We start from the raw sequence: 17,243 nt of genomic DNA, 5'->3' as shown, positions 1-17,243 counted from the left end.
AGGACTCTACTGAGAGAGGAGACAAATGTCATATTTCCATCATGTTTCCATTGTGTGGTTTTATTCCAGCCCATTAACAAGCATCAGGGGGGCAAAATATTAGGAACACTTTTCAATATAACACAGTCCAGTACAGCAGCCCCACTACCACCTCAATAATAAATATAAAATACAATTATCACCTTTCTGACAACGTCAACAACAACTGAGAATGTAGAAGCTTTGTAAATGTAGAATTGATGGCAGAGCTGTTGTGTTGGATCGCATCAGACTGCACAGGTGTTCCTAACAAAGTGATCTCCAGTCATTGTACATTTAGAGTCTGGAGGGTTGTGAGGTCACAGGTCACGTTAGAAAAAGCCTTCAGGACTGGAACATGGGCTGTGTGGGAGTCGGTCCTGATGAGATGTGATATATCAGAGTTGAGGCTAACATTAGCAGCTCTGGAAGGTTTACCTGAGATCAGCTGCTCGTCATCTTGTAAAAGTGAAACATGTTGAAAATACAAACAGTTAAGTATCAGTCTGATAATTCAGCAGTTTTTCTGTATGAAGTGTCTGAATGGTTTTTGGGTTGTGAGGAATTTAATGAGATTATTCAGTTTGATTTCACTGTTCGTTCACTTGACATGTTAAGAGTGTCGAGTCATTACTGGTGTAAATATAACGAGAATTAAATGAAGCTGCAACTTAAAGCAGCTTCTGTCTGTTTGTCTCCATCTAGCAGCAGAAACCTGAATCACAGTCTGGTGATTTAAACATCACAGCTCAAATAACAATAATAATAATAATAATAATAATAATAATCAACAGATGTCGACAGTCTGATCTTCTCTGGTCACAGAACTGAACTGGGATCAGTGAGCAGAAACTGGTTTGATGGTCTGAGACCACGTTCAGGCTCACAGGCTGTTAGAGGTCTGTTATATATTCTGGAGTCAGTCAGTCCCAGTTAGAGATGTGGCGGGAAACCTTTTTACAATAAACTGTGGTGAAACATTGTTTCTGACTGTGATTATTGTTGTTTTCAGAGACACTGTGAACACAGAGCAGCTGTTCTGTCTTCATCAGCAGTTTGATTCTGTTCAGACACGACGAAGCAGCTTTCTGCTGCTCACAGGCAGAATAACCAGAGAAGCAGGTCAGATCAGTCCAGATCCAACATCTCTGCTCAGGACTTTCTATATTAACCTGAGCTGCCAACACACTGAAGAGCAGCAGCTTACAGGTCTGAATGTTCTCTGCTGCTGTTTGTTACTGATGTGCCTTTTATAAATGAATTGAACTGTTAACACTTCATACAAAGTTCAACACTCCAGTATTTGTATGAGTTAAATAAGCTCCGACCTTCAAATCCATCCATTTCATCAGGAAAAATTCATGAATTTCAGACTATGAATGTGTTTCTATAAGAAACTCTGAGCTGCATTTAAAGTGATTTCCAGTCAACAAGCTGCTTTTCTTTACTGTTTAAACTGTATTTAATCAACTGTTTTCAAAGCTGCAACACACAGAATAATATTCAGTCAATAAAACACAAGCTGATCTTTGTGTCATTTATCTGTGTTTTAGCACTAATAGCAGGATTTCAGGAACTTGAATGATTATCATGATAATACTGTTAATCATGATATTTTGACCTGTGATAGTCATAGTGTGATATCAGCACATCCTCAGTCCAAGTCCTGCTTTAAAGGTAAGTAATACAATTTTAAAATCAGCTGTAAAATGTAAATGAAACCAGTGAAATGATGCTGACGGCTGAAACGTGTTTTCTGAAGACATTAAAACAGAAACACAGTTTTAAAAAGTCCAGGTTCAGGTTTGGATTTGAGGTTTAATTTAGAGACAATAAGTAAAAGTTCTTCTCTGTGGCGTCGATAACAAACTGTCTGAGTGTTCGGAGCCTCCAAACAACAACAAAATGTTATCAGGAGTAAAAAATGAACCGATTACATCAATAAAACACACAGTTAGTTCAAAAATGTCAAAATATCAATCTGTATACTTTTTCTTTTAACCTTCAATTCATTTTTAAATAAATATAAATAAAGATAATAATATTTACATAAAGATAATTCAAGATAAAATAACTTCAGATGCTTTATTTCATTTGTTATAAATGATTAAATGTTTGTGAAATATGGAATAATTAGAAGAGTAAACCAAATGAAGTTTTAATTGAAAAGTATAAAACTTTATATTTCTTTTTACTCTACTAAGAAGTTTTGACTGTTTTTCAGGTTTCAGGTCTCTGTAGTTTAAAGTGATTTATATATAATATATATAATATAATATATATAAAGTATAAATACAGTATAAACTGTATATGACAACATTTCAGAAAAAATCAAACTTTGTCTCCTCCAGGCTGTGAAAACAAAAAGACAATAAAGACTAAATCTATTGAGAAAGAAAAGTGAATATAAATCTATTGTAGATGTGTGACACATGTTTTTAAACTAAGGGGTCAGTGTTTGTTATCAACTGGATGTGATGTCATGTCGTTGTCATTTTGGGCATACATGTTGGTGAAGAGATCCTGCTCCTAGTTCAGGGTTGCCAACTCTCACGCTTCACGCTGCCCAAACTATTCTCACACCAAAACATCGCCACAGCAACAGAGATGAACAGTCACAGTCTTTTTGCTAAAGAGTGATGCTTAAACTACGCGGATTATTTTTGTACAGTCATACACAGGGCTGTAACGGAGACTAAACGCACATAAACGCCGTTTAACCACCTCCTAAACTCTGAAACAGCGTTTACACAGAAAGCTGTTAAAGGCTCAGAGCGGCTTTCTACCGCAGCTTCTGTTGTATCTTCTGGGAGCGCTCGTTTTGTTTTCCGTTTGAACTTTGTATCCTTGTATGAGACACGGAGACAGCTGTTACTGTTAACGAGGGGTGACCAACAATCCACCGCCCGCTCCTGCTGCGCGGGTCTTTTAATCAAACAAACCCTCCGTGCTGAAGCCAGCAGGCAGACGAATGAATCAGAGTTCAGAGGATCATATATGACATTAACTGACGCGCAGCATCAAATAATAATGTCAGAAAAAGCAGCACAAAGTAAGAAGCTAGAAAAACTCTTCAGCAAAAAGTGGAGCTAAAGTTCTTTTAAATTGACATCAGTGATTTAAGCGTCCAGTTTATCTATCTGTTGCTGCTTTAGCCTGATTGTTACTTTACAGTAACGTTAATGTTAATGTAACGTTAGCTTGATAGTTTAGATAGATGGGCTGATGATGCATCCCCGCTGTGTGTTTTGTCCACAATGTCTGTAATTAACATCATACAAGTTAAAGTTCTGCTTCATGCTCACTCAGATTTTTAAAGGAAGGCTTTTTATATTTTCAGAGTGAGTGAAGGAATCAGGAGAGAGGAGACAGAAGTGAGGAAGAGTTGCAGGATGTAATAATGTTGAAAGGAAAACAAGCAGAAAGTAAAGAACTTTCAAAAAGATTGAAAGAAAAAGTTTAAGGATGAAAGAGAAACACAGAGGCCACGCAGGCGTCATCTGATAGACACCAACACATTCAAAGCAGGAAAACTGGTGAGGAAATTACAGCTGTATCTAGATGAATTACTGTTCTGGTAAATATTTTAAAGGCACAATCTGTTATTGGAATGTAGAGACATCCCACTAACAGAAGTCAAAGAACAAGATTGAAACCTGCTATAAAATGACTTTTCATTCAGGCTGAATGAAATGATTGGACGGGATTATTACAGGCCTGCAACCGTCACACATACTGGATTTTCATTTGATTTATTGATGGCTGTCGGGATGTACAGAGAATTTCAACAACTATAACAAAAATGCTTCTAAAATACATTAGATACCCTAGCTTTAAGGTAAGCCTATAATTCAGATTGTATTGGCTGCGTTACATATTGTATGTCGTGATATGACAAATTAGTTGGCAGATTTACTTCATCTAAGTGTCCTGCCATGAAAAAAATAGTGAAGAACACTGATGTACATATTTGGCTGAGTGACTGTGTGTGTGTGTAAACCTTTGTTATTGCCTTTTAACTTGTGAACATTCAAATAAACGTTGTAGTTTTGATATCGGGAACAACACATCTTTGACTTTCATTAGTGAATGAACCTGTGTGCCCTTTATTGGATTAGTGTTTGTCTACTACTGTGGTGTAGTCAGGCTGTATCCTTAAATCTGAGACCTCCCGCTCCCACCACATGTGTAAACTGCATACTGTTTTACACCCTGATGCTCAACTGAGTCCAAATACGTGCACGTGATTAAGTGTGTGCACGTAGTCCTGATTAAGCCCATGGCACCAGGACCTGAAGCAGGCAGTTCATGGTGAGAAGCCCACCAACATCCCTGAGTTGAGACTGTTCTGTGAGGAGGAACGAGCTCAAATTCCTCCAAGCTGATGTGCAGAGCTGATAAACAGTTACTGGAAACGTTTGGTTGAAGTTATTGCTGCAAAAGGGGGTCACACCAGTTACTGAAAGCAAGGGTTCACATACTTTTGCCTCCCACACATATGTTAGATTGGATAATTTTCCTCAATAAATTAATGAAAAAGATGAAAAAATGTTTTTTTTTTTGTCCTATTTGTTTAATTGGGTTCACTTTATCTAGTTTTAGGACTTGTGTAAATATCTGATCATGTTTTAGGTCATATTCATGCAGAAATACAGAAAATTCTAAAGCGTCCACAAACTTTCAAGCAGCTCTGTACTCGGCCTAACTGGTAAAACTCGTCTGGTCTCCATGTTTGTCGCAGCCTGTGACACTAAACTTGTTTGTCAGAAGGTGTAACAGTTTGTGGAAGTGTCCATTTAGGGACCAGACTGTTTTTAGCTTTGCTTCTGGAGAGGTATAAAGCTGTCTAGTTTAGGTTCACAATCTTTAGGGAAAGGGCCGGCTGAACAACATGCTTTCTCTCCAAAAATACAAGATGATTGTATTTTTGTTTGTGTTTGAACATTTGTATAATTGTTACTGATGGTGTGATGGATTGTACAGCGTCTACAACTGCTTCAACTAGTGACAATGTTTAATGCTTTCTTTATGTCTCTGTGCCTCTTTCCAATGAGGAAAATTTCCACTATCTGATGAGGATTTATACAGTCTGTCAATGTTTGACTTTAGCTGTTCCAGGTTCTTTATTCCAAAGGTCAGCGCTGTGCTGGGATCATATTTCTTTACAGTCACTTCTGGTTAAAGATGAATTCAGAGTTGAGACTGTTTGTGAAGCAACTGACATTTGAAATCTTCCTGCTGTGAGTTACATGTTTGTTCTTCCTACGTTTGGTTTCCTGGTTGAAGCTGCTGATTAATTTCACCTTCACTCATCAGCTTGATGAAAATGATTTTCAGCATCTAAAGGTAACGTAAGCAACAGGTTTCATCATGTTTGTGTCAGCGGGGGTTAAAATGATGTGACACCAGTAGAGATGGTGCTAGTAGTGATTTATTATGTTGCTTTGTTGAATACTGGTGGAAGGTTTGAAACCTCGTTAATCCTCTTTGACTCTAATTAGCTTTGCTAACAAGATGCTGTTTAGACAACAGAAACATCAGAGGAAACTCTGGAAAAGCTTCATTAGTCAAAATTCAGCCTGTTGACACACTAAGTGACCAGAAAAATAGAAACACCTGAATAATACAATGAAATACAACAGTGATGCAATAAGTGTTAAGTTTTGTTGAGGTTCATTGGTTCTGTGGTTGTTGTTTTGGACTTAATTACTTTGAAAGATGTTTCAGATATTTAGTCAGGCTCACTTTCATATATAGAGGAGAGAAACTTATTAAAAACACAAATATAACAGAGTCTGGTGACTGTAGTTTATTATTATTGATGACTGTGACAGTTTATTGATTATTGATCAAACACCAGCTGGTCCTGAGGAACCGTCTGCAGCCACTCGTCTGACCTGCAGGTGGCAGCAGAACTGCAGCTTCATCAGCCTGAAAACCTGCATTTAATCAGAAGATACATCACATTAAATACATTCACTTCTCTGTCAGATTATATTTAGTTATAACATGATTCATCACAGTTATTTAACACGTTTTTACAACAAGTTCAACTAATTATTATTATCAACTTATTTCCACAGTGATCCTGACTTTAAATAAATAATAATACACTTTTATTACACTTTTCCACAGTTACAAAGTGATTCACAAATATAAGTAAAACATTTGAAATGCATTAAAGAAGTCGTGATCACACACACATTCATACATTCTGTATATATGTAGATGGGAAGGTGAGGTAGAAAGAGCTTCAGCTAGAAGTAATCCAGGAGAAATGATCTGGAAGTTTAGTGATCTTCAGTCGGTGGAGACGGTTAGTCAGAGTTTATATCAGTATTTAACTCGGCTGCGTGAGAAAGAGTTAGCTAGAGGAAGTATAGCTGAAGACTAGATCACCAAAGAAAGAGCTCAGTAGCATCATGGAGGAATATATCTATAGAAATAATCTAAGCTGCAACATTAATGCAACTAGGATGCAGCTACTCACTAACTTTAAAGAAAAATGGTCAAAAGATATTCTGTTAAAACCAAAATGACAGACGTTGTATTGAAATGAATCAGTCCTGTGGTAGTGAACCTTATATTGAACCACATGGTACCAACAGGTCCCCTCCTGTTCAAACATCCAGGTTATGTGAGCTGTGTGAACTGGGAGACGTTGACAATCAATCACATTTCTTTTGTATCGTCCCTGTTAAGAGAATTTATTGAGTGAAATGTATGATTGAAATTCAGGAATATTTCTGAGCCCTGATGAAGAAAAGATGGACATTAGTTTCATTTTAGTGTCTTTAAGTTGGAAAGTTTAGTTTGTAAAGCTGTAAAAAAGCCAGGATGGTTTGTTAGTTTAATATCATCAATCAGATGAGATGCAGCGTCTGCTGGTTTTGTTGATAGTAAATTTGAAGCACAAGTGGGTTTGACATTTATAAATGCATGACACAATAATATCAGTAATAACAATTGTTTCTCCATGTGTGAATTCAAATAGGCACTTTAAACTTGAATGGAGCCGGGAAGATAGTAAAAGAGCTGCGTTCTTTAAGCTGATGGAGCTGAAGAACATAGATGTGAACTGAATCCAGTGAATCCAGTGAATCCAGTGAATCCAGTGAAAGGACTGAGCCTGAGCTCAGTAACACACTGCTACTGTCAGGTGACTCAGACATCCAGCAAAAAGAGAGCATGCTCTTCTCCATGTTCTTCCTCTTGTTTTCCATTTGCCACCTGATGCTGTGTTTGCTCCATCTGATGGACCAGAGATTATTTCAGTGGAGAAATCAGAGCGGTTCATTTCTTATTTACTGAATGTCTCTTAGTTATGAGAAGATTGTTTTATCCAAACAGTCCAAAGATTTAACTGTAAGATGAATCAAGTCATCTTCCTAAATGTCGTCGTGTACCAGTCATACACTCTCTTCACATAGAAAAATTATTTGTAGGTCAAAAATGTCACAAAATTGTGTGAAAGTGTTCCTTCTCTGAACTGACGCCATTAAAGTTCAGCACAAACATCATTCTGTCATCAGATAAATCCTCTAATCAACTCAGACATTCCACAGATGAAGCTGTTTTAGTGTAATACAATAAAACTAAATAAATGCTACATTTACAAGTATGTGTTTACTGAGTTTAAAGTGCAAAGTGTTGCTTTCACTTTCACTGACAAACAAAATGGAGACACTGACGTCTGTCAAATGGAGCCTGAAAGAATCAATAAGTTACTAACATGAAATATACTCAACCATACAGAAAATATAAACATCATAAAACAAATAACACTGAGAAGAAACAATGGGTTTCTAATTACTGATTGACAGAAACTGATTTAAAAATGTTGGAAAGATTAAATGATTCATCAAAGTTATTGAAGCACCTTCGTGACGCTTTATTCTGGATAAATGAAGGTGAATTTGTGAAATAAAAGAGAACTTTTTTCATTCCAAAGGGAACTTTTATTCCCAAAATGCTCAAGATACAAAAACATATATATATAGTATATACATATAGAAATATTCCACATATACATACATAAAAAAAAATAAAAAGTATTCATAAATATTAACATCAAACAATAAAGATGGAGTAAATGTATAAAACAATTAAATAAGAGAGGATAAAAGAACAAAACAGGGTGTAACACACATGAAAGTGAAGGATGACAGAATGAAAACTAAATTATTATTATTATGAGCAAATAATAATCATCTGTGTTACAAATATTACACAGTACAATCACAAAAATACAGAGAAAAGAAAGAAACGAACAGTATGAACTTAAGAATGAAACAGAAAGAAAAGAATATTTCAGAAACAGGAAATGAAGAGAAAGAAAATGTTCCAACAGTTTCTTCTTCTGGTAAAAAGGATCGACTCATTGTCTAACTGTGGTTACACATTTAGACAGTAAGTGAAAGAGTTGTGGAGTCTCTGTCTTTAATTTTTATATGTCTCCTACTGGCCACATGTCAGAAACTCTCTTCTTGTCTTACTGTGTAAACTGGTTTAAGTCTCTGTCTGTCATCAGTCAGTTATTCAGTTATTCAGTCAACATTCAGGGTCCAGGTACAGTTGTGCACCACAGTGACTTGGTACTTTACAAGCTGTGAGGCTATGAATGAGGAAATAAACCCTGCAGTGACAGAGATCGATCAGTTAACAGTATTTAGCAAGAACCAGCCTGCTCTTATGATGATGAGATGCCACCGTCACTCCACTATCAGTCAAAATATAACAGACAGGAAGTGGCTCAGAGACAGATGGGATCACACATGAATAAAGGTTCTAAAAGGACATTTATAGAGAAAAACGCCTCTAAAGATGCTCTCTATGTGAATTTACCGTATAAAATAATGTAATAATGTTCGTCAGTAATGAATGCAGTGTGTGATGCAGGTAGTTTCCTGACATCCTCTCTGACTCTGCTTATTGGCTCCTGAGCCAGGAAGCCAAACCAATCACACGAGCTGGAGGCAGAGAGAGGGACGTCACATGATACAGACATACAAAGGCTGATTCAGCAGCTCTTCTGTGGCTCAACACTGAAATTGTTTCCATGACAGTGAGAATATGTGAGTTATTGAATGAGATGCAGTTTTAATTCGGTCCTTAAGTTAATGCTTAGTGAATACATGAAGAGCAGAAAAACACTCAACACATGAAATTTACTTCCTTTTTCCAAAGTTTAATTGCATTAGAAGAGTTCCTCACTAACCAACAGAGTCCAGCCTGTGGTGAGTAAAGGAGCCTGCCTGACGATAATCTGACCTCTCTGTTGTACATGATGTGTCAAGAACAATTTCATTTCTACAGTGATGTAGATGATACACATACCTGGATATGGACCTGTTAATATTATTTCTTATTATTTCTGGGCCTTTAAAGCCTTTCTCAGAGAGATTTAGGACGATATGCAAGAAAGGACCCCAGCCGGACTTAAACCGGAGATGCTGTGCTTCATGGTCAGCGCCTTAAACCACTAGACCTCCACTACACCTCACATTTAAAACGTTCACATTCAAAATAAGCTCTGTCCCCCTAAAACCTGCTGGTATAGTTGCAAAATATCAATTATTAACTGAAAGTATCCAAAATTTGTTTAAAATGAGAGAAAGTCGATGTGATCTGAGAGGAATTTACATGTTTAAGTAAAGATCAGTGAGGACTGATGTAATAAATCATTGTATTTCAGTCAAAGGTGTGAATTTATGAACAGTGTTTCTGACAGGAAGGGAGGTTAGAGATGGGTCGAGTCCAAGAGTTGAGTCCAGATTATGATACATAATTCATTGAACCTGGAGCTCTACAGCCTCTTCATCACTGCCCTCATGTTCTTCACTTAGTCTGGTATACCTGGTTCTACTGCGATTTGTATCCATTTCCTGGAGCTTCTGTTTGAACCATTCCAGGAATTCATCCCGTTTTATGGAAACTTTCACTGGAAGCGTCTGAACCTTGTAGAACCTGTCAGTGGTGTAGGACCCTGTTGCACTAGCTGTGATCATCTCATCTATTTTATTCAGCAGGTCTTTTCTCATTGAAAACATTATACACATATTTTGGTGTATAATGTAATAATTCAAAAAAATCTGGCACATTCAGGCACAGTTATTTTCTGCTTCAAACACTGGAAAGGAAAATACACATTTAAAACATGTTCTGCAAAAGGTGCTATAAAATCTACATATTATGCATATGCATTATATGCATAATATAATGTACCTGATGCCTTCAGTATTTGAAGAGCCAGCTTTTTCATCTCATGTGCCATTTCCTTTTTTTCAATCATTTTTTGAATATATTTTGTTGTATATTTTCAATGGTCCTTTATTGTGAAATTCACCAGTGAAATGCTCTGGAAGTTGTTGTGCAGCTAGCTGGGGTCCTGTAGGATGTAGAGAAGTGGAATCACTGATTGGAAACAGACAGTTTCCCTTTTTTTTGAAATTTTGAATATATTTTTGTGTATAATACAATCAAAATCTCTCTCTCTCTCTCTCTCTATGTCTCTCTCTCTATGTCTCTATGTCTCTCTCTCTCTCTCTATGTCTCTCTCTCTCTCTCTATGTCTCTCTCTCTCTCTGTTATTTCCTGTTGAAGTTTACTTCCTCGTTCTGTTCTCGTCGTGTCGCAGCTTCTTTTCTTCTTCTAAAGGTATTTATTGTGACTTTATTGTGTTTATATTGTGACAGTTTTCACTGTTTGACTCTTGAATGACTCTTTGTTCATCTTGTTAGTTTAGTTCCAGTAGAAACAGCAGAAATCTGTAGTTCAGAACTCTACTAACAGTCAACACAAATCAACATGCTGGAAGTTTTCCTCCATTTTAGGTTCACTGTTCAAAGTAGTGATGGGCGGACCGATTCTTTTCACAGTATCGGTTCCTTCCAGTTGATACATGTAAATATATCGAACCTTTGGAGTTTTGATACTTTTTGCAAAATGTGCCGTCAGTTTCTCTGTGACACTCAGTTATAGTACAGACACATTCGACAACTGCAGTCAAGTCAGCCGCCACTCCGGAAATTACAGTCAAACTAGCTGCCACGTACTTTCCTACTGGTCCTTTATTGTTTAATTCCACAGTGAAATGTTCTGGAAGTTGTTGTGTTGTTGCTGTTTCAATCAAACTGTAATATTACCGGTCGAATGTACAGGAAATGAAAGCGATGTTAAACCACATTTAGTCGACGGACCATCTTTGTCTTCCAAGTAGAAAAACTCATTACCGTAATAACAGAAGTGTGCGCGCAGTAGGAAATTACGTGGCGGCTGACTTGACTGCAGTCATTCGACAGCTCGTGCTGCCTGCCCCACAAAATTTCTCTTCAGTGCATTACCAGTCATCATGTATAAGTTTACATTAATAAAGATAAAATATTAATTTCAATGCATTGATTCAGCATCCCACTTGTATGTAGGTAGGCTATATAAGCTCAATACGATGTGACAGAAATGTGATGTGTCACTGACCAACGATCAGTCGGTGTTTTTAAGGGGCGGGTAGCAGAGAGAGCAGCAGGTGGTTCAGTCTCGTTCAGTGAGTAGCTGCCAGGCTCTCTGGACTCGAGTCACTCACTGACGTTCCCGTTGGAGACGGTGATTCCCGCTCATTCATCGGTGCTCATTCATGTTTAATGCGACTGCACCACCGTAGCAGGCAGGCAGTGTGAGCAGGACCCTACGATAACAGTGATGGGTGTGGGCGGTATGAGTGGGAAAAGTCCGGGATTCATGAGCACTCGCTACGTTTGACACTAAAAAGATTCGTTTGTTCATTTTTGCTCATCACTAGTTCAAAGTGCCCAATAACAGCTGACAGTACTGAGTCAGTGTTCACAGATCAATAACTTCCAACATTTGTCCAACAACCTGCTCTGTCTGTATTAGTAACAGCTTCAAGTTCAAATAACTTGATTTATTTACAAGAAGAAGAAACACAGAGAACATGTGGGTCACATGCTGAGTAAAAATAGAGTTACAGTCCATAAAAAGTACAAACATAGAAGTAAAAACAGGTAAAAATATCTTAATATACAATATAGGGGAGAACGGGGTAAACAGAGCCAGTGGGTAAAATGAGCCACCCCCTTTATCTGGGTAACCATAAACAACAGTAATCATGTGACCACAAATTAAGGAAGAATAGTTCACGTTACTCAATCCATCTTGGACTCAAGCACATGGAGAGAGTGGTCAGCAACACAGAGCAAAAAAAAGATTTTTGTCATGCCAAGTGAATTAATAATGTTACTAAAGTTATCAGTCTTGTATCTTAATCAAAAAGATAAGTTTTGGACATTATTACATGTTAATTTAAGTCAGTGTAAGCTACAAAACAAGGTCATAAACTAATTGTGGATCTGAGCCACTGTGTGAAACAGTTTGGTCATAGTGGAGGTTGTGGAGTAAAACGTGCCAGTGATGTTGAGTCAATGGTTGACTAATGTTAAACTGAAGCACAAACATGATGTACATACAGACAAATTAAAGGAAAAACCAACATAAAGTGTCTCAGTAAAGTGTCGGGCCACCAGAACAACTTCAGTACACCTTGTTATTGATTCTACAGTCTCTGAACTGTACTGGAGGAATGAACATCATTCTTCATAAAGATCTTCCTCATGTGGTGCTGTGATGATGATGATGAAGAACGCTGTCTAACACATCAGCTGGGTTGAGATCTGGTGACTGTGAAGGTCGTAACATCTGATTCATCCTGGAAGAGACCACTCCCATCAGGATAGACATGTTTCATCATAGGATAAAGCTGATCACTCACAAATACTTTGTATTGATTAGCAGTGACCCTTCCCTCTAAGGGGACAAGTGGACCCAAACCATGCCAGCAAAACAGAGCCCCCAGACCCCCTCACTGTAGGAGTCCAGCACTCAGACCTGGACCAGGTTTTCCTTTACAAAAGCACATTTACACACATTCTTTCTGTAAGTAAAACACAAAGTTCAGTTTCACCTTTACTGAAAATGTTTTTGGGTAACATGTTGAACAACAGGACATAAACATATCATTTTACTTAAAAGTACAAGTTTTTGCCTTTGTGAAATTGATGGCATTAAAGTTCAAAATTATTTTTAATTTTACAATTAACTTGTTTGATTTTGTGTAATTTTTATATCAGTATATAATGGTAGCACTATTTACCCACAGAGCGCTCATTTTACCCCTACCTCGGGGTAGTTGTGCCATAGACTAACTAACTTTTTTTGATGGGTCATTGTTCTAAAACCATAATAATTAGATAACTTGTTTTAATTTCCACACAACAACCTGAAGTATATATAGGAACTATTATTTGAACCAAATACACTTTCATTTTGCAGTAAAATCATCAAATGTTAAAAGTGGCTCATGTTAACCCGTTCTCCCCTACAGAGTGTGTGTGGCAGTGGTGGAGGAAGGGGTTAAATCTGGCCGGAGCTTTCAGACTCTGTGTGACGCTGATAGATGTGTAATGTAGCTCCTTTCCTCTGACTTTAATGAACAGCTGTGGCTGTCACACAGCAGCAGCATCCATACCTGTGTCTCCAGACTGGGAGACAGCGGTAACTTCATCAACTATTTAAATCTTCTGATGAGACGTTGAGATCTCACGATAGAATTATTAACTTAAAGGCTTTTCTGTACAGAAAACAGGTGACCTGTTACACACAGATTCAGAGTTTATACAGTGAAATCATTGGGAGCAAAGCGGCCGTGCTCAGGATGAGTCCAGATGTGACACCAGTAGAGATTTATGTTGCTTTGTTGAATACTGGTAGAAGTGTTTCCCCTGGATCGACTGGTTTGGTCTGGGGGGGTGAAGAACATTTCTCTGTTCTCTGTTTCTGTGTTCAGTGTCTTCAGGTTAGGCTAACCCATTGTTGCTAACTGTGGAGCTAACCCCCTTCACGTTTCCAGCAGTTGGGGAAATAACAGACGTGACTTTTCTTGGTCTTGACAAGCTGCAGCATTTATTAACTGACACACTGTAGTCTGTTCTGTACATTTACTGACACACTGACAACTTCCTGCTCGCTCTGATGAAGCTTCACTCAGTCGCTGCACAAACATTACGCACTGCCCTGTTGCCCTGCGTGTATTTCACAGCATCAGAGACAATAATGCAGGTCTTAATGAACGTTACCCCTGTGCCACACATTGTTCCACGTCTGCACTATTTTAACACTAATTCCAACAGTCAACCTTTCACTGTCTGTTGTTACTCTGAAAAATTACCTGCATATAACATGTAATATGTGCATCAATAATAATAAATGAGACTCAAATAAATACACAGCTGACACTGAGTGTTAAAGGCTCAATGTATGATGCTCCTGCTTTTCATAAATGAATGAAATAGATTATTAATAATATGCTGTTTAGTTGTGTTTAATGTTGAGCAGTAAAAGTAAACCATGTTTTAATAGATGTTCTGCAGTGAATTTATTGTTCATCAAACAGTAAAATGTGCTGCAGTTATATTAGGAACACTGTCACTAGCTAGCAAGTCAACAACAGCTCACCAACCTGACAGATACACATTTTATCAGCTTTCAACACGTCACTAACTGCACTTAAACACAGTCATGTGATTATGTTCTGACAGTTTGACATCAAATGAACTCAAACGGTTTCAAACAGTCTTGAGTTTGTTTGTGTAAAACATTTTATTCATTGTCAGAGAAGTTTAGTGTCAGTATGAAGGGTCGCCCCATTCAGTCACCTTTAAACTGGTGCATGTTTTAATAACCAGTATCATGCTGGTAGTGAGGGAGACTTTGTTTCACAGGTGGTATGGTTAGTGATTAACAGCTAATAAAAGTCATTAAATAATATTCTCTGGAATCTTTCTAAACTATATCACAGACAAACTGTTGAAAACATCTTTTCATTGATGATATTCAGTATTTTAACCAAGCTAAGAGCTGCAGCAATAGAAACTAAAGTTTATGTTGCTGCCAAACCTTCATTCAGTATCTTTATATCAATATAAAATCAATGTCACATTATATAAACTACAAAGTGAATCACTGTCATCAAAACACAGTAAACTCTGTTTGTGGAATAATGACGGAGTTTAAACTACAATGTGATGCCTCATCACAGGAAGATCTTTGTTCTGCTGTACAGAACTGCATTTAGTGTTGAGTCAGACAGATTGTTCTCTCTTATTCTGCCTGTTTTAATCTTAACTGTAGATGATGATGATGATGATGATGATGATGATGATGATGCTCCATTAATTCAACCATAAATCATGGAAACGTCTGTACTTTGATCCTTATAATCTAACATTGATTGACAGACAACATTCCCACAAGATCAAATAGAATATAACACAGCTGTAGCAACTATAACAGAACCATAAATAAAGATGAATGTAAATAAAAATATGATGCATTGATGCTCTGAAATACAAACATTCATGTGATCTTTTGTCTCCACTGATATTTGTGAAAATTGTTGCATCAGTATCTTTATGTATATTCACTAAATCATCAGTTGAAATACATGTCAGGCCTCTGAGTGTGATATGCTGCTTAACTGTTATTAATCAATAAAGTGTCATTCAGTAGAATCTCTAATTAAAACAGCGAGAAGTACAAATGACTCCATAGAAAACCAGAGTCCTCAGACTGATGATGAAGGACTAATGAGAATCAGCAGCAGTTTCTCTCTCTGTGTTTCCTCTGCAGGTGAAGCTACAAAGACTCTGTGACTGGATGTGGATCTGAATTCACCTGGTGAGTATTTTTATTTCTTCTGCCACACAGCTGACTCCACCAGCAGCTCATCTCCATTAAATGTGCTCTATAGTGGTAAATGAAAAGCCAACAGAGAACTGGAACCTTCTGAAAGTAAAATATGAAACATTAAACCTCAGTGGAAATGAAGAATAATGTCTTACTTTGCTGCCATCTGGTGGTTGAATCAAGAATGACGCTGTTGTAACTGCAGTGCTGGTGTGATGTGCAGCTTGTTGTAATGAATGAGCTTGTTGTTGTGTTTGTGTGAAGGTGTTTCTCTGCTATGGATCAGTGTGAGGACAGAGAGGAGGGAGTCCCTCCCTCTAAAAGGCGAAGGCAGAGGGAACATGACAGCCAGACCAAAGCTCAGAGGTGAGATGAGGATCTCTAACTGTCCATCACTGTTCTCCACTCACATCACTCCACCATCATTATTCACACTCAGGGCTCTGTGTGTGTTGTGTTGAAGAACAAAGAAGCAGCACAGACCAGAGTCTGCTGGACCTGGACCTGGACCTGGACCTGGACCGGGACCTGGACCTAGACCTGGACCTGGACCTAGACTTAGACCTAGACCTGGACCTGGACCCAGCTGTGTGTCCATGAAGAGTGACCGGTCCATGGGGAATACTGTAAATTTTAAATCTGGACAACCTGCTGATGGAAGGTCAGAATGTAAAGCTGCAAAGACTGAACAGACTTTTCATTTCTATCCAACATGCACATTTATCAGAGCTGTTGTTGTTTCAGGATCCAGCAGCAGAGACCAGACTCTCCTGGACCTGAACTCAGCTGTCTGTCCTTTAAGAGCGACCAGTCGAAGGGACGTTTGATTGAATTTAAAGGAGGATGTCCATCTGCTGATCAGATGTAAGCTGTAACTGACAGTAAACGTCGGGTTATGCTAGAAAAGAACTGGTTTGTACGACGTGTTGTCCGACCACGTCAGTGAAAAGCCGGCCGTCATAGAGAGGGAGGAGACGTGATAATCATTTAAATATGGAGATAACAGATCACATGTTCAGACAGTCTCTCCTGGAAGACATTCATGGTGTTGCACTCGCTTGTTCATATGAAAAGTGACATGATATGATTTATTTATACATTACAGACATAAAAAACATGTTAAAGTGAAAACACTTATTTCCAACATGGACCCAAGATGTTAAAAGACGAAACACAAGACATACAACATAAAACTGAATCACCACAAATTAAATAAAATAATAAACGCCCACATCAAAACACAAAGTACAACAAAGACAATTTGATGGCTGAAGTAAAAATGGAATTGCAGATTTCATTATAAACCTGTGACCATGTTCCATAAATAAGTCCTGACCTGACCTCTATAAGCTCCTCTCATTTTTAACAGCTGGATGTGTAACAGGAGGCTGTTCCACAACACGGCAGCAGCTTAAAAAAAGGAACTTCTGGCTACATTATTCACTGGAGGGACTTTATATGAACACACA

At 37.9% G+C, this 17,243-nt stretch overlaps 1 protein-coding gene across 1 annotated transcript in view; it reads left to right on the top strand.

Moving 5' to 3' along the window:
• The window catches only part of LOC122995113 (NLR family CARD domain-containing protein 3-like), a 381,835-nt gene that overhangs the window by 340,304 nt on the left and 24,288 nt on the right, over window positions 1–17,243 (top strand). The window contains exon 2 of the mRNA XM_044370132.1: window positions 16,519–16,638. Coding sequence (XP_044226067.1) covers window positions 16,519–16,638 — 120 coding nt within the window. The remainder of the gene's footprint in view (window positions 1–16,518; window positions 16,639–17,243) is intronic.

The sequence above is a fragment of the Thunnus albacares genome, chromosome 13, assembly GCF_914725855.1.
Source record: "Thunnus albacares chromosome 13, fThuAlb1.1, whole genome shotgun sequence".
NCBI lineage: Eukaryota > Metazoa > Chordata > Actinopteri > Scombriformes > Scombridae > Thunnus > Thunnus albacares.
The sequence above is the reverse complement of the archived record's forward strand: the minus strand, read 5'-3'. Positions and strand labels throughout refer to the sequence as shown.